General features: G+C 46.8%; 2 protein-coding genes across 2 annotated transcripts; both read right to left on the bottom strand.

The window, feature by feature from the left end:
- Positions 1-9,697: 9,697 nt before the first annotated feature.
- sucla2 (succinate-CoA ligase ADP-forming subunit beta) lies at positions 9,698-21,938 on the bottom strand. The gene is made up of 11 exons (XM_010880052.5): positions 21,815-21,938; positions 20,879-21,074; positions 19,264-19,363; positions 18,996-19,158; positions 18,262-18,390; positions 17,873-18,011; positions 17,034-17,195; positions 16,261-16,403; positions 14,280-14,400; positions 12,977-13,065; positions 9,698-11,077 (listed from the first exon to the last, which is right to left on the bottom strand). The coding sequence occupies exons 1-11, from the start codon at positions 21,896-21,898 to the stop codon at positions 11,003-11,005; spliced, it is 1,401 nt and encodes a 466-aa protein (XP_010878354.1). The 5' UTR covers positions 21,899-21,938; the 3' UTR covers positions 9,698-11,002.
- A 180-nt stretch (positions 21,939-22,118) lies between these two features.
- On the bottom strand, positions 22,119-26,075 carry med4 (mediator complex subunit 4). Its single transcript, NM_001304247.1, is given in 7 exon segments — positions 22,119-22,809; positions 24,539-24,670; positions 24,881-24,967; positions 25,069-25,126; positions 25,253-25,423; positions 25,597-25,663; positions 25,985-26,075. Coding segments are annotated over 7 exon segments (771 nt in total). The 5' UTR covers positions 26,068-26,075; the 3' UTR covers positions 22,119-22,636.
- Positions 26,076-27,163: the final 1,088 nt, after the last annotated feature.

Genomic DNA, 27,163 nt, shown 5'->3' with positions numbered 1-27,163 from the left:
CGCCAGCTCCACCCGCTGCCCAGTGGCCTCAGCCGCCAGCTCCACCCGCTGCCCAGTGGCCTCAGCCGCCAGCTCCTCCCGCTGCCCAGTGGCCTCAGCCGCCAGCTCCTCCCGCTGCCCAGTGGCCTCAGCCGCCAGCTCCACCCGCTGCCCAGTGGCCTCAGCCGCCAGCTCCACCCGCTGCCCAGTGGCCTCAGCCGCCAGCTCCACCCGCTGCCCAGTGGCCTCAGCCGCCAGCTCCTCCCGCTGCCCAGTGGCCTCAGCCGCCAGCTCCTCCCGCTGCCCAGTGGCCTCAGCCGCCAGCTCCACCCGCTGCCCAGTGGCCTCAGCCGCCAGCTCCACCCGCTGCCCAGTGGCCTCAGCCGCCAGCTCCTCCCGCTGCCCTGTTTTCGCCGCCGCCAGGACCCGCCGTGGACTGGCCGCCGCCCGGGCCCGCGGATGACTGGCCGCCGCCGCCCGGGCCCGCGGATGACTGGCCGCCGCCGCCCGGGCCCGCGGATGACTGGCCGCCGCCGCCCGGGCCCGCGGATGACTGGCCGCCGCCGCCGCCCGGGCCCGCGGATGACTGGCCGCCGCCGCCCGAGCCAGCGGATGACTGGTCGCCGCCGCCCGGGGCCGTGGATGACTGGCCGCCGCCGCCCGAGCCAGCGGTTGACTGGCCGCCCGAGGCCGCGGATGACTGGCCGCCGCCGCACGAGGCCGCGGATGACTGGCCGCCGCCCGAGCCCGCGGTGGACTGGCCGCCTTGTCCCGCAGCGCCTTCACCTGCCCAGGAGCCCCCGCATCGTCCTACGGCGCCCTCGCCTGTCCCGGCCTCAGCGGCGCCCTCGCCTGTCCCGGCCTCAGCGGCGCCCTCGCCTGTCCCAGCCTCAGCGGCGCCCTCGCCTGTCCCGGCTCTCCCTGACCCTCCGCCGGCTCTCCCTGACCCTCCGCCGGCTTCCCTGTCTCCGGCTCCTTCGCCGGCTCTCCCACAGGGTTCTGACCCTCCGCCGGCTCCCCCGGCTCCTGCTCCTCCACCGGCTCCTATTCCCCCGCCGGCTCCCCCGTCTCCTGCTCCTCCGCCGGCTCCTGCTCCCCCGCCGGCCGTCAACCCTCCACCGGCTCCCCCGGCTCCTGCTCCTCCGCCGGCTGCCGACCTGCTGCCGGCTCCTATTCCTCCGCCGGCTCCCCTGTCTCCTATGCCTCCGCCGGCTCCCCCGGCTCCTACTCCTCCGCCGGCTCTCCCGCCGGCTCCGGACCCTCCGCCGGCTCCCCCGGCTCCTGCTCCTCCGCCGGCTGCCGACCTGCCGCCGGCTCCTATTCCTCCGCCGGCTCCCCCGTCTCCTATTCCTCTGCCGGCTCCTATTCCTCCGCCGGCTCCCCCGGCTCCTACTCCTCCGCCGGCTCTCCCGCCGGCTCCGGACCCTCCGCCGGCTTCCCCGGCTCCTGCTCCTCCACCGGCTCCTATTCCCCCGCCGGCTCCCCCGTCTCCTATTCCTCTGCCTGCTCCTATTCCTCCGCCAGCTCCCCCGGCTCCTACTCCTCCGCCGGCTCTTCCGCCGGCTCCGGACCCTCCGCCGGCTCTTCCGCCGACTCTTCCGCCGGCTCCGGACCCACCGCCGGCCCTTCCGCCGGCTCCGGACCCTCCGCCGGCTCCCCCGGCTCCTGCTCCTCCACCGGCTCCTGCTCCTCCGCCGGCTCCTACTCCTCCGCCGGCTCTTCCGCCGGCTCCTGACCCTCCACCGGTTTCCCCGTCTCCTACTCCTCCGCCGGCTCTTCCGCAGGCTCCTGACCCTCCGCCGGCTCCCCCGTCTCCTATTCCTCCGCCGGCTCCCCCGGCTCCTACTCCTCCGCCGGCTCTTCCGCCGGCTCCGGACCCTCCGCCGGCTCCCCCGGCTCCTGCTCCTCCACCGGCTCCTATTCCCCCGCCGGCTCCCCCGTCTCCTGCTCCTCCGCCGGCTCCTACTCCTCCGCCGGCTCTTCCGCCGGCTCCTGACCCTCCGCCGGTTTCCCCATCTCCTGCTCCTCCGCCGGCTCCTATTCCCCCGCCGGCTCCCCCGGCTCCTGCTCCTCCACCGGCTCCTATTCCCCCGCCGGCTCCCCCGTCTCCTGCTCCTCCGCCGGCTCCTACTCCTCCGCCAGCTCTTCCGCCGGCTCTGGACCCTCCGCCGCCTCCCCCGGCTCCTGCTCCTCCGCCGGCTCCTATTCCCCCGCCGGCTCCCCCGTCTCCTACTCCTCCGCCGGCTCTCCCGCCGGCTCCGGACCCTCCGCCGCCTCCCCCGGCTCCTGCTCCTCCGCCGGCTCCTATTCCCCCGCCGGCTCCCCCGTCTCCTGCTCCTCCGCCGGCTCTTCCGCCGGCTCCTGACCCTCCGCCGGTTTCCCCGTCTCCTATTCCTCCACCGGCTCCCCCGGCTCCTGCTCCTCCGCCGGCTGTCGACCCTCCGCCGGTTCCCCCGGCTCCTGCTTCTCCGCCGGCTGTCGACCCGCCGCCGGCTCTCCTGCCGGTTCCTGTCCCTCCGCCGGCTCTCCCGTCTCCTGACCCTCTGCCTCCCTGGCCTGTCCCTGCGGCTCCGCCTCCCCGGCCTGTGCCGGCGGCTCCGGGCGCTGAGCCTCCGCCGGTCCGGGTGTGGTCGTCCCGGTCTTGCGGTCGGGAGCCCGCGCCTTTGGGGGGGGGTACTGTCACGTCCTGGCTGTGCCCCTAGCCATCTCTGCGCTGGGCTCGGGGCATAGCCAGGACAGGACAGGAGGTGGCCTTTAGCCACCTCTACTCCTTTTTTTGGTTTCCCCAATTGGAGGCAGGTGTTAGTCATTGCCTCCAATTGGGGACCCTATTTAAGTTTAGTTTGTAGGCCCCAAGGCGTGGTTCATTTTGGTTTTGTTTATCCTGTGTAAGGAATACCCACGTCACTGGTTGCTGCTTTTTGTTTTGTTGGAGTCCTGCATTCTTTATTTTGTATTAAATGGATTACCTTACCTACCTCTACTCTGCGCCTGTGTCCTCTTCATCCCACAACCGTGACAGCATGAAGAATTCTAATATTGCTACTGCAAGTGGGTTTTGTCTTTAGATCTTGGTCCTCCACTATTCAATCAGTAGTGGTTTATTGAGCGGGCTCCTTTGTTGACGCCAACTTCTTTTTTTTCTCTCAGGGAAACGTGTCACGTTAAAACACACCTTGTCTACTTAGATGTGTCACAAACATTCTATCTGCCCGCCCACCCATCCATTTCTGACAGGCGGGGTCAAATCCTTTATCACACAGGAATAAGGTAACAGCAGGAATCATTTTTGCCGCTGTTCCCACCGGTTCCCATCACTCATCCCCGGCAGAGTTTTAGAGTGGAGCACAAGATGACGCGGACGGAGATGGTCGTCAGGTTTCTACCTCATAGACTATGTAACTGTATATCGTGTTTTTTCTCACATTGCTTTGTCTTTGTTCTTCTTGATTTGATTTTATTGAACTATTATGTTGTAGGCTTAGACATTCTACTCAATCATTGAAGTCCAGAGTTGTAGAATTTGCTCTAATATCTGCTAACCGGTGTACATGACCATTCATCTTTGATTGAAACATTTTGGGGTTATTTCTCCAGTAGGACTCTGTTAGAACACAACCTTCTCTTTTTAGATAGCCCACACACCCTTTCATGTTTTTTCCTGACCCCCCCCCCCCCTTTTATGCCCCCTTCCCAATGTCTTGAGACCCAGTTGTACCTCCGATGCTGTCTCCTCATAACAACTCTGAAGAGTTCAAGGTTGTGACGTCTTCCTCCTGGGTATTCAGGCCAAGCCATTAAGCATTTTCCACACCAGACTTCCAACCAGCTATTCAGTCAGATCAGCGTGAGTGACCCATTCACTCCACTGACAGTCTCAGTTAGCTCTTGCAGGTGTTCCGTCCAGCCTGGGGGCTAGCTGGAGCACAAAGACACAAGGAAATCCCTGCTGACAATGCCAACCCCTATATCGGGCAATGCTTGGCTAACATACAGTGGCGACCCCATTCACATGTCTGGTTTGATCCTAATGTAGTGGATAGCTTGGCACTACAAACTAGTGCTTCAGACCACTATGCCACCCGTTCGTGACAGAAAAGGTCAGATTAATGACCATAATCCTACATGAATAAATTAACAGAAGGTGCCATTTCGCCGCTGCTCCCGTATATCCCCCCCCCCCCCCCCCCCGTCATATAGCACTAGAGAGGGGGAGGGAGACACAGAGAGGGACAGAGAATGGGAGTGGGACAAATTGAAAGAGATTGTATGTGTGTGGAGGGGGGGGGGTTGACACTACAAGATGGAGGATGAGGAGAGTGTCTCTCAGTCACTAAACTCGACAGTTAGCACACTGTCCACGTATGATGGATGTGGTTGACCTTGACTCATCCGTATGAGTAGCCCACGTGGGGGCTTTTAACACTCTGGGCAGCGTGGCATAAAGGCCCTCTGGGGAACATCTAAATGCCATCTCACGTTGAGCTCAGCCTGATGACCAGGGCGACACCCTGTGATCCTGCTCTGAGTCCGCCAAGGAACAGGACACAAGGCGGGTGAGCATGAACGATCAGGATTACGCCTGACACCAGGAGAAGGGGGGAATTCCCCAGACACAACACAGCCATTACAGCGTAACGGGCGGGAGTTTATCCTAATCTGGGATGTCATTTCAAAAGACAGATGTAATCCCGCTTCTCCACCCTTATGTACGGACAACAAGCTTAGGACTAAATGTATCAGGAGAAAGGGTTTATTGGTTTTAGTTGAAAGCACGGGCAGGCTAGCAGGGATAATGCACTCCACAATCAACGTAGTGATGGTGTTCTGACAGTCGAATAAAAGTGTCTGTGATACATTTGTCCCCTTCAAAATGTTTCAGGTCTGCTCTTGGTACAAGGCACTAAACACAGCAAGTTCAATGTTGTGTAAAGTTTTGTTAGGGGGGTAATGTCAGCAAAAGAAGTGTTGAATGATGAGTTGCCTTTAGGTTGAGAAAGTTAACAACCAAGCACTACTTTTTCAGATCTGCCAGTGAATTGTCAAACCCCAGTCAGGTCTATTGAGCCCGCTGGGCAATGCTTTACTGGAAGTTTTGCAGTGTTGCACCTTTGGGTTGTAAATGTCTGTGGTTTAATGGGTGTTTGACATTGTGTAAATCATAATTTGTGCTTTTTAATGTGCTGTGGAATCCTGTGCAAATGAATGAATGTAGCTTAAGCAAGTCTTCATTATAATAACATTTATGATGGATGTTGGTGAATAATAATAACTGTAGACTATGGCATGTCAGTGGTCCCCAACAGGAAAAAATGATTGTTGTAGCTCTGAACAAGCACACCCAGTTCAAACTAATGAGGGTCTGGTAATTACACTGCTCAAAAAAATGAAGGGAACACTTGAATCACACAGAGAGGGTCTCCAATGAAGGAAATATATTAAAGATCAAAATCTTTACTGTACATTGTGCAATTCGATGAGAAGAAAATTACATAACGGTCAATGGAAACCAAAATCTTGGTGGCGTCGGATGCACTGATACATAACATCCAAGACGTTCTCAATTAGATTCAGGTCTTGGGAACATGAGGGGCAGTCAATGGCACCAATTCCTTCGTCATCCAGGATCTGCCGACACAATCTGGCCACACGAGGCCAGGCATTGTCCTGCACCAGGAGGAACCCAGGGCCCACTGCACCAGCATAAGATCTCTCCTCTTGTGACAGCACATATGGATGTGCCATCCTGAAGGAGCTGGACTGCCTGAGCTGGAATACCTGAGAGAGCAATTGCCTGTGGCCACCATCTGCAAAACCATTTCCTTTTTGGGGGTTGTCTTGCTGTTGCCTCACCAGTGCATCTGTTTTCATTTTCATTTGCACCAAAACAGGTGACATTGATTCACAATCGCTTATGCGTCCTAACAGGACAGATTGAAATCCCTGAAGTTGAATTGACTTGGTTGTGTTCGCTTAATTTATTTGAGCAGTGTAGTTGACAACTTGAATCTGTTGGGGGTATCCGTAGTTGGGAAACACCGGACGTTGCTATGGATATGTCCGTATGTCCGCATACATACGTAGCTGTGTACCTAATGAGTGTATGGACCCCAAGCCACATTGAACCAGTGGAGCTGGAGGCTAGACAGCATGGGTACATTGTTTTTCAACTGTTTTCATTTGTTTCTGGTAAGTAGGCTACGTATTCATTACCTAACTGTAAGGAAAGCCACACAGCCTCCGATACGGGAACTGAGAAATACACAAGGCTTGTAAATCGATAGTTCTGCCTCCACATGGTTGGTTTTTCCTTACTATGCATCCCCTTTTGAGTCCCTAAAAGAGTCTTCTGCTCTAGGTGCATACCAGGAAAACTGCGAGTTGTCACACATACATGAAAGCATGGTAGGATTCTACGCTGTCATGGCAACCATAGTTCTATGTCAAAGTTAACAGACCTCCTGATCTCAGGTACCACATCTTTCTGTTCTGCTCCAATTGGAAGGACCAGTAGAGACACAAGCAACTTCACCTTGGAGCTATGGCTGTGCCCAAAGATAGTTTGAAACCATAATCACATCTAGGAAGAGGGCTTGTTGACATCAAGGTCATCACCTTTCCTGGCTACAGTGAACTGTCTAAAGCAAATTCAGCCAAGTGTAACACGGTCCATTTATTACATTTGTATCAGCATCCTAACAGGTATATGTGGGCAGTAGGCAATTGTAGGTACAAAATAAGACTAAGAGAAAGAGGCTTTAGACATTGGTAGAGTCTGAGCTGAGGCAGACAAGCACTGGGTGAGTCAGTGAAATTGGAAAGCTTTTTTAAAGATATTTTCCTCATGTTGTAGCCTACAATGTCTCCACACTCTTATGTTGGGAATTCAGAAAGATTTAGTGTTTGGTGGCACAAGCACAAGCTGTGCTCAGCACTGCACAATGTGGATGGGTGGATGTCAGAAAGGGCTGCCATGTGTCTCATCGCATTCTAGAGAGTCTTTGCGGTAAGTCAGGCAGCTACAATGTGGTGGTTGGGAATGCATTCTAATCCAGCATGTGTTCTGTTCAAAATCTGGTCGAACTAGGTTTCCGCCATTCGCTCCTGCCCGTTGAGGTGTACAGACTGGAGTTGAAAAGATAATGATGAAGATAAAACTCAATTTTGAAGTAGCGAATTTTCCTCTTCTCAAGTGTACTTCCTCGACGGATCCCTCTTGATGACACAGTTGGAGTCATGTGACCATTTCTAAATCAATTTAAAGTTTCATCCAATTCACTGTTTTAAAAATGTTAAATCCACTGCTAAAATAGGTCCCAGCTCTATCCATCTCTTTTCCAGTCCAACAAAAAAATGTATATCTATGGCCTACGATAAAATCAGTTTACCGACTCCAGAATGTTACTTGAGGTAATGTTTACACTAAGGCAGGATCCCACTGCAAACAGAAGTCAGGTCCTGTCTTAAAAATATGAATGAATCAGGGAGGAGTGTGGACATCTGTTTGATTTGTTTTTCTTTCAGATCAGAGAAGCAGAGGCACTCTAGTGAAACTCTTTCATCTCAACGCAATATTATTGACATCACATTTAAGTATAATGTTCTGTGGGCTGTGGCCCTTCATTTCAAGGATCTTCAAGGCTATCTGGTTCTTGAAGTCAAAACCAATGCCCCTGTCTACATGTACTATAAATACACATATCCAGAGGCGTTGCTGGCAGCAGTAGACCTACCAATCTTGAAGAATTACATGAATAGGACTGAAGCAGCAGCAACACCTCTGGCCGTGAACCCCAAGATGAAGGGCAAGCAACACCCATGTATCGTTAAAATCAAACCTAATCATGATGATGGTGGGACCGATTGATTTTATCGGATCATTTACACTACATACAGTGCTACACCAGGAAACAAGCTAAACTTAAATATTCTAATGTTTATATTCCAATATTTGTACCATCCCTTATAACGGCACGGTACAAAGTCAGCGCCAATGCCGCTGGTGGCGTACGAACGGAAGTGCTTAATCGAGGCAAAGTAGCTCTTTTGATACGGGGGGAGGGAGGGTGTTCCATTTGGTTCTGTGCCATTCGCGGTTACCTCCTGGAGATCATTGGGAAGTTACTGAACCATGAAGTGCAAGCACTTTCCTTTCCAACCCCTTGAGCATGCCGTCTCCAATAAACTCTGTTATCTCAGAGCGATCTCCTCGACCCTTAACTAGTCAGGCTTCGAGACAGGCCACTCAACCGGGACAGCTCTCTATGTAACGGAAATTGTTCGCAGTGCCCAAGTTAATTCTCTCAACTTTCTAATTTTCCTATATCTATTTTCAGTCTGTGACATTGTGTACCATCGGATCCTACACCCCAACCTCGGTCTTTCTTATCATCGCCATGCGGTGACTGTGAATTATTTTTGACCATCCCACATACTGACACCCAGCTGGTGACATGCCTCTGCTTGGGTGGCAGCCCACCACCTCAAGCTCAATCTTCACAAGACGGAGCTGCTCTTCTGCAGAAGACCTGTTTTCTCCAGGACATGCCTTTTACAGTTGACAGCTTCAATATTCTCCTCTCGGTGGGCAAAAAGCTTGGGGTTCTGCCCACACACCAAGGCGGTGACAGGTTCAAGCTCTACAACATTCCTGATGTATGACCATACCTCACACCGGATGTATGACCTTACCTCACACCGGATGTATGACCTTACCTCACAAAGGAAGCGGCACAGGTACTAATCCAGGCCTTTGTCTTCTTCCTGTCTGGTTGAACGCAACTCATTGTTGTTAGAGCTCCCGGCATGTAAAACCAAACCCCTGCAACTTATACAGAATGCCACGACACACTTCATGTTCAACTTTCCCAAGTTTTCCCATGTCACCCTGGTCCTCTGGACACTCCCCTGGCTTCCAGTTGAAACTCACATACGGTACAAGGTAACAGTGCTTGACTACAGAGCAGCAAGAGGAGCCTCCCCTCCTTACCTGCAGGCACTGCTCAAACCCTGCATCCCTACTCAAAAGCTTTGTTCTGCCACTTCTGTGCAGAAGTGGCAGAACAATACTGGAACCAGCTCTCCCTTGAGGCTAGAGTAACTAAATAAAAACTGTAGAGCCAACCCCCCTCTGCTGCCTAACAATTGCTATGTTCATCACAGTATTAAAATAAAACCCACTCCTAAGTTACTTAAAAACATTTTCTAAAATAGAACATTTCAAGGTAATACAGTTGAGAAAATTGAAATGTAGATTTATACTTTAATTAATCTGAAGGATGTGGAGAGATTCCGCATGGACAAATGGTGTCTTCTCTTGCTGTGTTCTCCCACCTCAAACATTGCCATTATCTTGGTAAGGGAAAGATGCATAATGTACCAAACGTAAAGGTACCAATAATTGTGCCATGAGATTTCTTATTACGTTTTTAAAGATCTAGATTTTCAAAAGAAAAATGTTACCTAAATAAGCTTACATTTCTCATATTTTGTGGAAGACCATGATAATAAATTGTCAAAACCGTTTTTGCTCATCTTCACCAAGCTTGCCAAGAAGTCTGGAGGGCACAACATTTTAAGAGGCATTATGGCTTTAATGCTAATGTCAACATTATTTTACATTAACATTGTTTTTTGCGGTCATGACTCACACAACCTGACTAATTGGCGTAAACAACTTTCACACCAAGTGCATCCAAACTAAAACAAGACAACAGGCAAGTGTTTTCTCTGTATTTATTTTTTTTACTCCCCAGTAGAAGCATATATATCTTACAGAAGAGAACAGTGGTCTGGTTATTTACAATATATAATAAATGTCTTACAACTCACAATGTGTGTGTCTGTGTTCTGAGGGCTTGGGAGTAACAGAGTGGGAAGGGCTCCTGGAGATTTACAGAGAAGATTTTAACTCCAGACTTTAAGCAGTTCAGTTAAGATGACACTACTCACCCCCATATGGGCTGTCTAAAGTACGAACTGACTGAGCTTGGGTGTCACATTGTAGCAGACTACAGGAGAAATGTTGCAGGCTCTTATACAGGAGAGACAAACACAAACATGCAGTCAATCAGACAGGCAGTAGTTTAAAATGCACACACACTTCGTACTAATTCAGGAGCCAAGGAGAGCACCACAATGCTTTTATCCAGCTATTAAGTCTCCCCTGAGTCCATTGAGAGAGAACATTAAGCTGTTCATTCAAATTGATATGGAGATTATATGACCCAACCAGTAGCCTGCTCCAAACAGTTACATTCAATCCCTCTACTATTTTCTACACACATTTCTTCCCCATGCTTTGAACCATTGTCGCAACCCATCAGTTATTACAGCGAGAAACTCCACGTACACCCCCGTCCCATCTTCTTTCCCCTAATGTCCATTCTCAGACCCCAAAGTACAGTAAGAGGCACTCCTGTATACGGACTATGATCAACCTTGACCCTCTATCCAACAGTAACTCTAACTCAGGAGAATGGAACCTATGGGAATTAGCTGTACTGTCAAAGAGAACCCAAGTGATGTGCCAGTAGATAAAAAGACCACCATCTCTTTCCCAAAAAAGGCCGGGCGTTTGCCTGTTGAGGGGTGTATTCTAAGAAAGGGAGGTGGGCAGAATGGTGAAGTAGTAACTAGAAGTCATTCACTCCTCTCACAGAGAGAACAACATGACAGAGCTAATAAGACTGGAGTCATATACAGGAACGCCTGTGTCTGACCTGATAAGTGTGTGTGTGTGTGTGTGCGTGTGTGCGCATTACGTAAATAGACAAGCCACACTAAGAATCCCTGGCTCACATAACAAATCATAACGGAACCAGAGTAGAGATGGGGGGGGGGGGGGGGGGGGCATATATAGTTTGGAGCCTGGCCACCATCTGTGAGAGAAACTAAGCTAATAGAAAGGGTTCAGGAAAGGGTGTGGTATTGGGGTATTCTCTCAGTAGTGAGAGGCTCTTCTTGCAGTTCCAGGGGTGGGTCGTCTGGGTTCCAATGGGGTCGCAGGTTCAAGGGGCGTGGTTTAGAGTGGCAGCGTGAAGGAGATGTCTACGTGAGCCTCTTGAGCAAGTGACACAATCTCAGAAAGCTTCACAACCTATGGGGGGAGCAATGAAGAGAGAGCCAGAAAGAAAAAGCAGGAAGAAGATTGTTTTAAAAAATACAAGCACAGAGTATAAGTCTCTTATTCCTTTCCTTACTAAAGGTTTAAACGAAGGGGGGCGGTAACAGTCACTGGACGGCCATACCAAGCAGTCATTATGCTGGCTCACTGGCGTTTGCCTCTCTGGGAAGTGGAACACTCAAAACACACTGGAAAGTTAAGAGGTGGTGTGGGTAAGACAGAAAGACAGGAGGAACATGGAGGTGAGAGAGAGAAGAGGAAGAGGGCTCTGTCCTGATACAGTTTTACCACTGATAGCACCGCCAGAAAACTCGGGCAATGTCCTTAAGACCAGGCGGGATAATCGTGAGCTTCTTTGAAACTGTGACTATCTCCTGACAGAGTCAACCAGGGCATAAAATAACAGGCCACCCGCCAAAATGTGGGTACAATGTTTACCCTACCCGCCACTTTGGCAGCTGGGCACACAAGTGTCGCTACACTGCTAGTGTTTAACTGACTTTTTTGAGACATCAAATAAAAGTATGAGTACACGCAACTTGTGATTTATAGCACAACAAAAATCGACTACACGCTGCAATGGCTGAAGCCAATGACACTGTGGTAAAACAGGGTAGAGCATAAAAAAATGTATTCCCAGCGTAAAATCTCTTAAAGGGACTGTTTCTGGGGAACAGTTTTATCATAATGAATAGTGGTTCTCAATGTAAGCGAAGTTTGAAACTGCCAGCGAAGATAAAAATTACGACGCTGTAGTCAGGTTAAAGGCATCAAGTGCGGGGTAAAAAAATATATAATCCTGCAGTCAATTCTTGTTGTCTCCGTTACCATGGTAACCTCACGTCCTTAAAAGAGCAGCTGAAAATCTCATCTCTGATATTTTGGCTTAGATCACATGATGTTTTGGAAACTGAGAAATAAATCACATTAATAGCTACTTAAAAAAGTGTGTATTCTTTAGGAAACATTGCAGAGCATATTCTGTTTTGTATGGTGTAATGGGGGGGGGGGGGGGGGGGCTTGTAAAAAATTAATTGTGTAGCTGGTAGATTTTTTATCCACCTGCCACAGTGGCTGGTGAAACAACAAGTAATGTCACTGCTTACACTACTATAGTTCTATTTTGATGACAAAGACTTGATGCCAGATTTGCGTGAGATAAATTGTCACCCACACTGGGACACTTTCCTGATCCACACTCCACTCCAACTACTGCGGTTTAAAGACCTTGACCCACTCCAAGTATGTTGGAGTGGAATGAGTGTGAAGTAATAAATACTTCCAGCACCAAAAACTAAATCACAAAAATGTGGCATTCTGGAACTAAAATACATTTCGCACAGGCACAATTCTACTGTCACAAGCAACAGCACTTCTTCAACAGAGCACCACGTTAGTTACCAGCTAACAACATTTTAGGTCAGTTAATACACCTTCCAGGTCAGTGGTCTGGCCCAAGGCTTTCAGGTGTCTGCAGTTTTCCTTGGACATCTGCCTCATAGGCAAACCTTCTCTACACTGCAGTCCTGCTGGTCTCTCTGTCAACTTGCAGGTTTATTAAGATAGTTTTCAAAGATGATGCTCTCACCATGACTGTGACATTTCCTGCCCTTCCGGCAGAGATTTGACATCACTGTGGCGTGAAGAAAATATTTTGCGGTAAAATCGATATTACTGAACGTGTGAAAAAACAAATTGACTTTGGAATGGAAATATCATCCTGGTGGCACTGTTCGTGTGCACCTTGTCTTCTATACATGTTCACACAAGCCCTATAGACACACACACACACACACACACACACACACACACACACACACACAGCAGGGGGTGAGATAAAGAAAGGGAGAAGTGTGTGTGTGTGTCTCATACCATTCGAGCGGCTTCGTCCAAATCGTCACAGGCAAGGAGCTTCAGTGGGCTAGCAGCGATCAGAGCTTTGGCATCGTCCACTCTGGATCCTACAACACAGCAGAGAAGGGTTTCCTCCTTAGCCTCCATCTTACATAAGCCTTAGGTTGTCTGTTAAATAGCTTATCCTCATCACTAGCATCATGTTCGTGCTATTACATTCCTGTTACACGATTGATGGAATACAGTATCAGTGTGGTCCAGATTACATTTCACGTTGAACTGATTATTCTTGTAAATGACATTTGTCCTGCAGCATTGCAAACATGCAATTAACGAGAAAATGCAACGGAGGCTGAACAGTGCCATCCTTTTACAATCAATCTCGCTGTGCAGCCCAAAATTGTCATTTAAGTGCACCAGTGCTTGAATACCAAAAATATACACATTGTGCTATTAAATAGGTTTGGGTGCCTATATTCTTCATCATAAAAGCACATGCTCAGCAGAGAGCCCTGCAAGGCACAAATGCAGCCATCATGATTACAAAAGCATTTAATCAAAATAGCAGACTACAGTCAGTAAATGACAAGTCGGATGTGTGAATGTTCATTATACATAACTAACTAAACAGTTTGCAAAGGCAATCATGGTAGTCCTATTACAATTAATTTATCTGAGTGATGCGGTCCACCCACACACACACACAAGTTTGTACCAGAAAATAGAAATTGCATGCTCCCTTGCCCTAAACTTAACCCTAATCTAACCCTAAACCTAACCCTAACCTCAATAAAGTAACATTTATGTCTAAACTTTACCTAGATGTAATGCCTAACCTTAGCCCTAAATTTAACCAACAGTGCCTGGACCTTAAAGAAACCCCAATTCTAACTATAAAATCAATTGTAAGTTTGACCCTAAACCCTGGGCCGAAAATTGACTTTTGCTTCACAAGGACCGGCAAAAGGTCCCAATGAGGCCAAACTTTTCTGGTTTTACTATACTCATGGGGACATTTGGTCCCCATGAGTTCAGTAAGACCAAACCCACAGGGAGTGGCTAAAATAACACAGAGCTACAGGATCTCACAGAGCTGGTTGTGTGCATGCATGGTACATGGAGTATAGTAGCCGAGCAGTCTTATTCTGACAGGCAACCTGACCCACGAACTTCAAGCCCCGGCCTCACCCCCACCCCAACAAAGCCCAGCGTGCGTCCAGGCGAAGACAGCCATCCAGGAGCCCGTGACCACAGAGATCAGTAACAAAACCAGTAACTGCTGACAGAGATGGTGCCGGCCCGGCAAAGGCTTCAGGCTCACCCTGTAACCGCACCACAATGGGGATCTTCAGGTCCAGGTCTGTAACAGCCATTATGATGCCTTGAGCAATGATATCACACCTCATAATGCCACCAAAGATGTTCACCAGGATGGCCTGCACCTGAGGAACACAGAGACGCTGACCATGAGAACATGCACAGCATATTGACCAAGAAAAACAAGAACAAAACCCAATCCACACAGAACCACTAATAGAGCTAAACAACAAGAAAAAAACTGAAATGTTGAAAGAATTACCATCACCAAAATCAAAAGACCTGATTGTAAATGTACCATGTCGGTTTTAATTGGGCTCTCTGGTGGCCAGCCACAGGGTACACAGAAAAAACAACATAGGCCCTCAGTTTGTCCTACATGACAATTTCATTACATGCCTGCCCGCAGAACATCAGTCTGGCATGATACATTTCTTCTTTGTTTTCAAACCGCCTCTACTGACAATCAAATACAGGGGATGAACAAAATAATGGAAACACCGCATGGAAAAGGACGGTCACCCCACAGTAACATAATCACCTTAAAACACAGCGGCAGAGGTCACATTAGGCTGATCCCCAATGATTGTGCTGCGTGGCCATATGAGCTTTCCAGTGCAAACACTGTTTCCTCATGATGTCGCAATACAAGGACGATGATAATGACGATGGCCCCAAACCAACTGATGAACAAATACCAGAGTGGTTTTATGAACACCATGACGACTTCAAACGCCTTCCGTGGGCTCCCCACTCAGCAGGTCAGAACATCATTGACATTTTATGGGACGTACTGGAGCTCAGAGTGCGAAGTAGATTTCTACCCACTGCCTCCCTTAAAGAACGAGAGGCTTTTGTTGCTGAAGAATGGTGCAATATCCCAGTTCAGGACTGGTATGACAACATTTTAACAAGGTCTGATGATCTACTGCTTATTAGGTCCTTGATATTAACATACAGTCAGGTGCTTCCGTTGTTCTGTCTGCACGTTTCCTACTCAGTAATTCTAGTTCAAATATGTTTTCTGTCGAGATATAACGATTTAAAACTGTCTTTAACCCGCTTCTTTCCATGCAAAATGTTCCAGTAACAAGAGCAATCCCATTTTAAAAAGGCATACAATAACCCAGTATCTAAAAAGAGTGTGGTGAGATTTATGCTCTCCCTACACAAGCATTGATAATCTTGCATCAGGAACACATACCATTATTCAAATTCAATAAACGTATTATTCCACTTTCAGGCAATGGCCAGATTATACTGCCATACTCAAGATTAGAACGTAATTACAATTTGAAAACCAGCACATACTGTATACTGCACGGCATATAATTTCATTGCAAGGCCAGTCAAATTCATTATCTTAAAATGGTAACGCATACTTAAAATTAAATGTGCAAACTGTTGAGCTTTTCTATAAAGGCCCACCGCAATATAGGTCTTTGAATATTACAGGAGAATTAAAGCCTTAAAAAGAGCATAAGCTCAACTTCTTTTTATGATTTAAATGAGCCCTGCATTTTTCGCTAGAAGAAGAGTTATACAGGAATCCACACATACACAGATGAGGTGAGAATAAAACATGCTTTAAACGTTAGGGGGTCCTCGGCCATGGCCTGAAGAAACTATAGGGTCTCTGATATGAAGTGGTACCAAAAGCCCTGAATTAAAACATTTATGAAAAGCATTACCGGGGATCCAAACCCCCTGGGACTTTACATAACCAGAGCATTTCTGAAGGTCTAAACAACAGGAATTCTTAATTAATCCCTACCCCCTAAACCCATCTAAAGTACAAACACTTCTTAGTATTAGTTGGAGGCTGCTTCTGACCCAGATAACCAGCTGTCCCATTCCAGTTGGGGTCAAGGGTTAGAAGTCAGGGTGAATGTCATGTCTAACTGCAGACTGTCAGTGCCTACAGCACCACAGCTGAGCGCATTGGTCAGTAGGAACCAGAGGTTACAGAGGGTTCCAGTCCTTACCTTCCTGTCCGAGGTGATTAGTTTGAAGGCCTCCATCACCTGGTGGGCTGTGGCACCGCCTCCCACATCCAGGAAGTTGGCGGGTGTGCCTCCATGCAGCTTAATGATGTCCATGGTGGCCATGGCTAGACCAGCACCATTCACTAGGCAACACACAAACAAATACAGTTCTTTCACCTCTACTGCTACAACAACGAATCAAAGCTAGGCGTTTGGTGCTATGAACTAGTGGAGGGTGTGGTAGAGTGGGGCTGTGAACCAGTGGAGGGTGTGGTAGCATGGGGCTGTGAACCAGTGGAGGGTGTGGTAGAGTGGGTCTGTGAAACAATGGAAGGTGTGGTAGCATGGGGCTGTGAACCAGTGGAGGGTGTGGTAGAGCGGGGCTGTGAACCACTGGAGGGTGTGGTAGCATGGGGCTGTGAACCACTGGAGGGTGTGGTAGAGTGGGTCTGTGAAACAATGGAGGGTGTGGTAGCATGGGGCTGTGAACCAGTGGAGGGTGTGAGACAGTGTGGGGCTGTGAACCAGTGGAGGGTGTGAGACAGTGTGGGGCTGTAAACCTGTGGAGGGTGTGACAGTGTGGGGCTGTGAACAGGATGGAGGGTGTGGTAGCATGGGACTGTGAATCTGTGGACGGTGAGTGACAGTGTGGGGCTATGAACCAATGTAGGGTGTGGTGGTGTGGTGCTGTGAACCACTGGAGGGTTTGGTGGGGCTGTGGGTTTGGTGGGGTGGGGCTTGGGGTTCGGTAGTGCGGGGCTGTGTTTGCTCACCCAGACAGCCAATGGACCCGTCCAGACCAATGTAGTTGAGGTCAGCCTTAGCTGCCTGTCTGTCCCTGGGGTCCTCCTGGGTCCAGTCTCGCATGTCAAACACCTTCTTCTGACGGTAAGCCGCGTTCGAGTCAAAGTTGATTTTGGCGTCCATGCACATCACTGGCCGGCGAACACACAGAACACAGACAGGCTGAGACCAAGATGACTTGACAAACCCAGTACCTCAACTGCCACACTGATGTCACTTCATACTTTACAGAGACAATCTCTAACGCCAGGACTGAAGTCCAAAGGGTCATCTAGTTCCGTGACACGGCTGTGCACCCGTGGCTGGCAGTAGTGTACATGTCAAGGACGTTAAGGACAAACAGCACCAGGGTCATTAAGACAGACCGCAACATTCAACACGAGAGTCAGAGGCCACCACCACCCATGACTGCTGTCAACTCTCCTGGTATGTGTGGGACTCAATTCAGCTCAGAACTTCAGTTCAATCTTTTCAGCTGCCACACTGTGCGTGGCCGTGTTGATGACGGCAGATAGTTGTGCAATAACTCAAATTCCTTCAGTATCACAGGGCTTAAGTGACATAAAAGGACAGCGATTCAGAACAGGGATTTTCACAGGAAGTGTATTAGTGCGAATGACAGAGTGAGTGAGATACATCCACGGGAGCAGCCTGCGACTAAGCTTTTAAACACTGACTGGCAACCACGGCAACTCTCACCCAGCGCTCGGCACTAGCGTGACTAACTAGATCACTGGGAAGCAAAAGCCGGCCTGCGTGCGTGTACGTGTGCGTGTTTGTGTTTGTCTGTGTGTGTGCGCGCTGGTACCCTGGCCAGAGGCATCCTCCACCATGGGGTTGATCTCCAGCATGGAGGCATCATACTTCATGAAGAGATCATACAGCTTGATAATGTTAGCCGCGGCGTCATCGATCAGAGCAGCAGGGAAGCCCATTTTTGTGGCAATCTGGTGAAAGGGGAGCAGAGAGGACCAATCATTGAGAAAGAATGCGAGAGACGAGGCGTTTCATTTAGTTGTATATCAATATCGGACCTGGCATCTACAGAGTTTCTGTCATGTGTAATTCGGCACCAAAACAATGTATTCCCAGATCAGATGGTAAAATCCTCTTGAATTTAACTGAGGTGAGGGAGAGGAGGTCATGTGGTGTGCGAGATGCCATGTAAAAGTCCACCTCGGCTTTATGAGATATTACCGAAACAGCTTGATCCAGCTTGATTCCTTCAATAATGTCCACTGGCTCCTTCACGATGGCATCGGGATTCTCCGCTGCCACATCCTCGATGTTTACGCCCCCCTGAGAGCTGCCAATCAACACAGGGCCCTGTTCAGAGGGAGGGGCCAAGAAATGACCATTCATTTCACAGCAATATCATACAGTCAACATAAGAATGGTTTGACTAGTTTGGCCATGTCTAGTCCCACTACACCATCTAGTGGTGACATCCAGCTCTCACAAAGCTGCCCAACAACACAGAATAGCAAACATCCTATGTAAGAGCCCATATATATCCATTTGTTTGCCCCAGTGTTTATTTTTGGATGTAATACACTTGTTTATAACCAGGTGGCAGTAACCTATAATGGGACTGCATTTATACAGGAGGGGTAATGCAGACAGGTGTGAATGCCGAGTGAGGCTGTTTTCTGGCCGTGTTGTAGCAGTAGCTCAAATATGGTCAGGCTGGCTAGCGGTGTGATTGAAACCATGTTCCACCAGCACGCAAGAAACTTATAATTCTGTCTTTGAGTAATAAATGGATCATCAAAGCAAAGGTAAACGTCTGCCTTTGGTTTATGCACAACAGAGCCGATGCAGACGGCACGCATCGGTTAGGTTCGCCGACATGCAGCCACAGTGTAAGGACACCACATCCTAGGTGAGCCGTGGTCACCATAGAGTCACGGAGGGGCGGGGGAAGAACTCACCTGGTAGGATCTCTCCATGGTGATGGCAAAGTAGTACTCTCTGCGAGGGTACCTGCGCTCACAGATGAAGACCTGGTTACAGATGCGCCCCTGCTCGCCCGTCTGCTTGGTGTACAGCTTACGACCAATCATCTGAGAGGAGATGTCCCGGGCCTCCTCTGGACTGCAGGAAGGAATACAGGGAGGGAGGGAGAGAGCAGATGAACTGACACATTGCCTTGCTCAGAAACACAAGTGTAGTTGGAAAGATTTAATCTGTAACACTCACGAATAAACAATCTTCACACCACCCTTTAGCCCTCCCTCAAATGTGCCTTTCCCGCGGCCTCCGGCCAACACCTGGGCCTTCACCACCAGATCCTTGGTGCCTGAGAGACACAGACAGACAGGAGGATACAGACAGGCACCAATAATCCACAGCCATTTACATATAGACGTGCAAAATGCACAAAAATGCCATTGTCCGGAGAACAACTGACCGTCTCTTCTAAACAATAGTGACTGTACTGAGACAATGGGTCACATAATGTTCAGCCCTGCTCATTACCAAAGAAGACTGGCAGAAAGTTATTACACATTAAATACAGCTTTTTATTGATCTAGTATAGTAACAGTAAGTTTAGACAACAATCTATTATCAAGCTTTTGTGAAGTTACTGGAAATCCCAATATGTAATGGTTGGACAGTTCATCTTTGTTATACAGAGACGTTGGGTTTTTTAATTAAAATACACAAATATGATTAGGCTACTGCCTCAAAGATCATTACCTTGTCTACTGAGAATTTATTAAACCTTTACATGCACATTATTTATGTCACACTAAAGAACAGATTCAAGGCACTAATGCATGAAATGGATTAAACAGGATGAAGGTGGTTATACATCTTTTTTATCGCTAAGTATGTATTTTCTTTTTTTTAAAACTTTATATTTTATTGTTATGGTAAAATTGCAATCACCCACACACCAGGGGAGTAGAACAACTTTACTTATACAAACTATATGACCCAAATAAGCTCATGACTATAATTTGCTTTTGTCCAGGGCATGGCAATTATCAAATCGACATTACAGTCCAAGAGCTAGCTTGTTCCATGACACTGGTCTTTGAGGATTAGAAAGCAGCGGAAGGATGTGGTAAACACTAAACAGTTAGGGGTGCCCTTTTTATAGCTAGAGACAGCAAGCGGCAGTAGTGAAAAGGGATATCACACAACCCTAAAGCTATGTTTAGACTGCAGGGTCTCTTCCACCACAGAGGCTATTAAAAACACCAAGTCACAGAAAGCCCAGGGTCGCACCTTGTCAGATGTCAGAAGTTGTATAGGCAGCACTAAGATTAGTCCCAAGACATTTTCTCCTGACATTTCCAAGTGACAAGGAATGCCTCCAAGGTCCAAAATAACTTTTTGTTGAATTGAGCATTCACAAGGTAATGCAGACAACCTGTCACATGAACTAAAATCAGGGATGCACTGGGGTGTTATGTCAGATCAGCGTCAATATTCCCAACAAGGAACACAGCTTATGTGGATGAAAAGTATTCCTCAGTTACTAGGCAAGAAATTTGTAAGCACTAATCAGACATTTTCCTTCAATGTAACGCATAATGTGTCAATGCATCTCCAGTCCGGCTTTATATGACTATAGCCATGCTAGCCTGTCAGTACTGAACTGTGCTAATCCTGTGCTATACCTTAATGACAGCATCTCCAACTCATCCTAACATCCCACCTGGATCGGTCCAACTAATGATGTACTTAGAAAGGACTACCCACACCCTAACTCACTACTTCGTGGTCTGACAGAATACACACCTACTGGGGATTTCATTATTATTTAGTCTACTACAAATATTTTGCCAAAAATCCCACAGTTTACCAATCTCCTTGGCAACCAAGTAGGCTTCGTCAGGCGAGCTGGCCACCTTGCCCTCAGGCACACAGATGCCAGCCTCTTTGAGCAGGCCTATGCTCATGTACTCATGCAGGGAGAGGTTCCTCTGCTGCTGCTGCCGGTGGGGGGGCTGCTGCTGAGCCCCATGAGACCCAAGCAGGCCGGAGGAACCACCCAGCACCTGGAGAGGGAGAAGGGTAGAGGAAAAAGAAAGCGATGTATAGGAAAGGTGATGAGTGAAACTCATGTTAGGTAAAGACAGCACTGTGCAAGGCCAGTGAATGAAGACAGCCGCACTCATAAGAGAGCATGGCGCAATCATATTTTTTTTTATAGCTCAGCTGTTTCAATACTGTAAGTTAATGGATATGAAAGAGGAACACATCAATAGTTATTTGGGTGTCAGTTGGATCATACTGTCCGCAACCAACCCTTTTCTATTCTAAAAGACCACGTTTGTTCTCATAACGACACAATTAAATCTGATCTATAGTTTTGTTCATGCAAGTGAACACGGACAGATGACACAGCCTTGTCGACGTACTAGAGTCTGTATATAGCCTCCATTCATCCCGTCCTTGCGTCGCTAGGATAACACCGCGCAGCGGTATTATTGGAGGTCAACTACTTTTTTTTTAGCAAAGACTAATCAACCCAACATGTAGGTCATTATGGAAACACAACGTCTTGCCATCGCTAGCTAAAGTTACGTTAGTTAGCATGCTCAACACTAACAATGCCAAAACTAGCTAGCTAGCTAGCTAGCAAGACCAGTTATCGAGGTTGTATTGGATGGGCGAATGTCAAATTTGACCCTGTAACTTATATAGGAATATAGGACGTCTACGACGGTCCCGCAGGAAAATAACCACAACTATCGTCAGCCAGTATTCATCCCTTTCTTCTTAAACGTCCACGTACCTTGGAGGCAGTAGTAAGTGTTGATCTAGCCCCAGAATTTCTCAAGCTAACCGACAATCGGCCACAAATCAGGGACGCCGCCATGTTCGCCAGTGTGAAGCGAATATTGTACGCATGCGTAGTGACCTACTAACAAACAACACTAAACACTTCAGCCAAAACGCACTTCGCACACATTAAATCGTCTTCACAACTTGATTAAGGCTATAATTAAGTATGTTCATCTGGACATTTTACTATCATGCATAAAACTATGCCATAGTCTTTCTTATGGTAAGATATGAGAACCACAAACATATTTACTCAAATGTATTATTATTTACAAGGCTGAAAACGTACAGTATTTACAGGCATTTACACATTGAGGAAACCCTTCCAAATAAATGTAGGCATACATGAATATGCATGTTTCAAAAACAATAAGGTATACTTCAAGAAGCTTGCCCAGCAACTGTGAACAGGGGCAAGCTGAATCAAGTGCACCTATACATTCTAAATACAATCCTTCTGAGATGTTTTAACCAAAAGCAGACACGTTGAGGAGCACTTGGGTTCAAATAAGCAACACATTATTTAAATATCAAAACAAAAAAAAACTTTTCTTAGAAAATAAAAGTAATGTTCCTATCTTCACAAAGTCGCATAAAGTGAACATAACATATAGGTTTTCAAATGAAATGTGGGATGACAAGAGTTTTGTACTAATGTCTCATCAGACAATGAAAAAGTCAGAGCTTGTCATAGGTGACGGGTGTGATATATTGTCGGTGTTCACATCCCCAAAATCAGCTATACACACAGGTTGACAGAGAGAGACATCAATCAGTCGGAGTCGCTGCTGCTACTGGATGAGTCAGTAGACATGGCCTCCACATCGTCCTCGTTCTCCTTGTTGTGGCCAGGGGGCTCCAACCCAAAGTCGTTTCCATGGTGAGGGGGGAGCATGCCCACTGAGACATCGGAAGACTGCCAGGGGTACTGGGGTGTCAGCACATCTGAAGAAGGAAGTGAGGAAAGAATAACTGAGCTGATAAGGTGACTATTATTTTGTTTTGGGGGAACACGTTACAGAGAAAGATCAGTAGTTACTTCTTTACATTACTTTTGGAAAATATTCCCCTATCAGGCATGCTGTTCCCATTATCTCATCCTGAGTTTTAGTTCTTTAGTTACCCATTTTGGAAAATACATGCACCTCAGATGTTAGATGAAAGTACAATAGCAGCATATGTTGCTCCAAAACCTGTATATATTGCTCAGCATTAATGATGCCTTCACAGATGGCATCCGTGCCATGTGCACTAATGCACCCCCAAACCACCACGGATGCTGGCTTTTTAACTATGCTTTGATATGAAGCAGGATGGTCCCTCTCCTCTTTAGTCCAGAGGACGCGGTGTCCATGATTCCCTCCAAAAAAAATCATTTTGCTTTCTCAGACCACAGGACAGTTTCCCACTCCTCCTCAATACATCTTAAATGAGCTTGAGCCCAGAGATGACAGCGGTGGTTCTGGATCTTGTTTACATATGTTTTCTTTGCGTGGTCATTTTAACCTGTATTTGTGGATGCAGCGACGCACTGTGTTCACAGACAATGGTTTTCAGAAGTGTTCCTGAGCCCATGAACTTCCACTACAGAATCGTGTCTGTTTTAATGCAGTGCCATCTGAAGGCCTGAAGATCACAGCCATCCAATATTGGTTTTCAGCTTTGTCCCTTGCATACAGAGATTTCTCCAGATTCTCTGAATCTTTTAATGATATTATGTACCACAGATGATGAGATCCCCAAACTCTTACATTGTGAAAGACAAATATAGCAACAGTTTAAGAATAATGTTTCTCAGAGTGGTGAACCCCTCCCTATCCTCATTTCTGACAGACCCATCCTCTCTGAAATGATCTTTTAATACCCAATCATGTTACTGACCAGTTGCCAATTGACCTAATTAGTTGTGTGATATTCCACTAGGTTAAGTTTTTTTTAGCATTACACAACTTTTCCAGTCTTTGGTTGCCACTGTCCCAACTTTTTTGAAATGTGTTTCTGGCATCAAATTCTTAGAGGGCATGAATTTTTTAAGAAACAATAAAATCTCAGTTTCAACAATTTATATATTTTTCTTCGTACTATTTTCCATTAAATATAGGGTTTAAATGATTTGCACATCATTTCATTTTGTTTATTTACATTTTACACAGCATCCCAATTTTTCTGAAACGGGGTTGTAATAGTTGACTGTGTAATCTTTATAAAATCAAGTGCACTCTGTGATGGTGAAACCAATTCTGAAGTACAATAAACATTACTGTATAAACACCCAACTACCGCAGTGTTCAGTGAAAATAGAGGTAACTGGTGACTCATGTGAAAGTGTTTGTGTTTGGCGCTCACGACACAGTTCAGGAATTGGTTATTATAGTTCATTCAATGGGTAGTTTCATATAGTGGTTGCCTTGACTCTAGCAATTAAGAATTGGATATCAAGAAATTAAGGTAAAACAACGTATCTGCCTAACATACTATCAGCCTATATTTTGTAACTGCCTCAAAGCTCAGACAGATTTTAGACATTAAATTAATGCAAAATCATATCATGTTAATTATTTTCACTAAGTAACTAATCCCACTTCTGCAGATAAACAAATTAAACATACAGAAGGCAAAAACAATTAATACCAATTGTTCAAAAAAGTAACATTGAGTAAACCAAAAAGAATACCTGGCAATCTCCCAGCAGCCAGTGCATCTCCAGGGAGGTGTCCGTTTACGCCATTGGTTGGCAGGTTGCTCATGTGACCCAACATTCCACTACGCATTTCCAGGTCAGTGGGGTAAGGTCTACGTGGATCACCTGTTATTAGGAATATGTCATTATGATGATTGGAGAGTAATTATATTAGTATTTTAACTGCTGTTATGTTGCTTAAGTCCAAATATTCTCTTTCACTACTGATTGGAATTTCATCTCCACAGAGAAAAGACACAAGGGAAAGAAGGGATGTAGAAATTGGAAAACAGAACAGCACAGAAGAAGCTTTAATAGGCAAATATTCAGACTTACCTGGTACCCAGTTGAGCGGAGCACACACTGCATTGCTGGCACTGATCCTGTGGGCATATTTGATGATCTCTTCAGAGGAGATGCTTCCTGAAAGACAAACTGCAATTTCAGTTTCAGACATAACCTTTTGTGGTTCTTCTGTGTCAGAAAGTCCTCCATGGGAGAATGCCGTGAAAAATCAGGCTCACCTTTTCTGGCTTTGTCAATAGATTTCAACTTCTCCTTTGCTTGGTATACCGCAGTCGCCTAAAAGAGGTTTGGGCAGAAAGATTGAATCAAATACCAATTTTCTTCCAATTGTCTGTTATTAAAGATTAACATTCGATAGTCTCTTCAGGATTTCCTGCCAGTTCTCAGCACAACTGTACTCACCAGAATATGTTCGGCTTCCTTAAGCTGTTTCTGGAGCTGCTGGATGTCGCTGTCTCTTTTTTCCACCTCCTTCTCCAGGACCTGCATTTCCTGGTGCACCTTGCCCTGCTCCTGGGCCACTCTCATCAGCTCCTGGAACTCTCGGTCTCTCTGTACCAACAGCTCTAGGACCTGCCCATAGAACACATGCATTCAGACTTCTGACCTCTACTCTGTAAAGCCTAACATAAATTCAAGAAGTCTGATAGTTGTATTGAGAAAAAGATTCAGAAAATTGCTAATTTTATTTTCTAATTACCAGCTTTGCTGATAATGTTGCTACTTTTTATTTTGCATTACGTTACCTGGGTGTCCTCGCTTCCTTGAGGGAGTTTTTGGCTTCGTGATAGTGCAAGCATCTCTATCAATTCCCTGAAACATTAGTAATATTATTGGATTTAGTTTAGATATATTACAGAGAAAGGGCAAAGTAATCACGGTTTGCAGTGACCAACCAATAAACTACTTTTATTCAGTTACTGGAAAGTTGTGTTATAGCTAAGATGAGCTATCTATTCAACACGTCCATACAATTCAGTGTACTTGGTGGTGGGGAAATCTGAGTCCGACAGCTAGCAATAACCAATCAGAACAAGGAATGTTGGCATTCTTAAATAGGTCACAACCTAGATAATTCGAACAGTTGTTCTGGAAACAATTCTTTAGACGAACAAATAATAAATTCGTTGCTACCTGGATAACACCTCTAAATCGTCCAGCACCGATAATAACCGCACTTTCGTAGACTTGCCAGCCACCGCCATGGTTGTTTCCATACCACTGCGCAGGACAGGACATTGAACAGAATATTTTATGCCCGCAATCATGGAATTCAACGGTTGCTTCTGACATCTAGCGGATGGGAGTAGAAAATGCCCACTTGACAAAAGTATCTGTTCGGATGTTGTTTTGGCTATTGTTAAAAATAACTACGTTACGTTGATTTAACCAAACGGGTCACATTTACTTCTGAATTTAGCGTAGAAGAGAACTATTACAAAAATACGTATTGAAGTGAGTTTTTTACTGAAGCAAGAAACAGTACCATTTTATAAGGGGAGGTTATCTACAGTGTGCACATGTTTTCAGCCCCAAATGGCACTCTGTTAGAGAACAGGGTGCCATTTAGGACGCTAAAAAGTTCAAACATGGAGGTTCTGCAAAAGATCATGAACATCTTCTTTCACCAATGTGATTTGATTCCCAGTATTCGCCAAAAAGTACAGTTTAAAGAGGCGTTCGTTCACAAATGACCCATCAAGAGTCTGGATGCATAGTGGCTTGTTTGTGAGGTGTGCAGTGAGCTCATATCTATGTTTGGTTATAACACTTGGAAAATTGCATTTGCACTTTGAGAATGTGAGAAAGTGGGTCCCACCCCCCTGTTTGTTATTTTAAAATTGCACAGTTTTGAAAGTAAGAAATGGGGAAACTGACATTTATACCAAGTTATACTGAAAGTGTAACTTCAATATGCTGAACACTCAAACAGAACCATGCTCTAAATATAGAAGTGTTAAACATAACACCATACGACATGTGTGAGAAAGTAAGTGAGAAAGTAAAAAGTCAACCGATATATTAGACAGTTTCCGGACAAGTGATGTGCAAACTCATAAGGCCAGGCCAGATAAGTGGTAACAGACAATAGTAGATCTAAAAGTAGATTTGTAAAGGTGACTAGAAATGGGTGAGAAGGAATCCTGGTTTCAAAGTTTGAATGCAACGTCATCTCTTGTATTCATGAATGCAAAGAACATATCAAGAACATATATGTTTTTATACTGAAGATGCAAGGAAGTATGACACCTAAATTAAATAGACTAGTTTGGGAATACTGAGAGGTCTACTGTCTCTAAAGGTCCATGACAT

The sequence above is a fragment of the Esox lucius genome, chromosome 16 (genome assembly GCF_011004845.1).
Source record: "Esox lucius isolate fEsoLuc1 chromosome 16, fEsoLuc1.pri, whole genome shotgun sequence".
Classification (NCBI taxonomy): domain Eukaryota; kingdom Metazoa; phylum Chordata; class Actinopteri; order Esociformes; family Esocidae; genus Esox; species Esox lucius.
Note: the sequence above shows the minus strand (reverse complement) of the source record. Positions and strands in the feature narration are given on the sequence as shown.

Bases quoted from the DNA above. Each gene is read 5' to 3' on its own strand.
- sucla2 (XM_010880052.5), bottom strand. From the start codon at position 21,898: ATGGCGGCGTCCCTGATTTGTGGCCGATTGTCGGTTAGCTTGAGAAAT. The intron at 18,012-18,261 runs GTAATATCTCAT...CCCTTTCACCAG, and splicing joins AGCTGGATCAAGCTGTTTCG to ATTGCCACAAAAATGGGCTT. The intron at 11,078-12,976 runs GTATGAGACACA...CTCCCCCCATAG, and splicing joins TGGACGAAGCCGCTCGAATG to GTTGTGAAGCTTTCTGAGAT.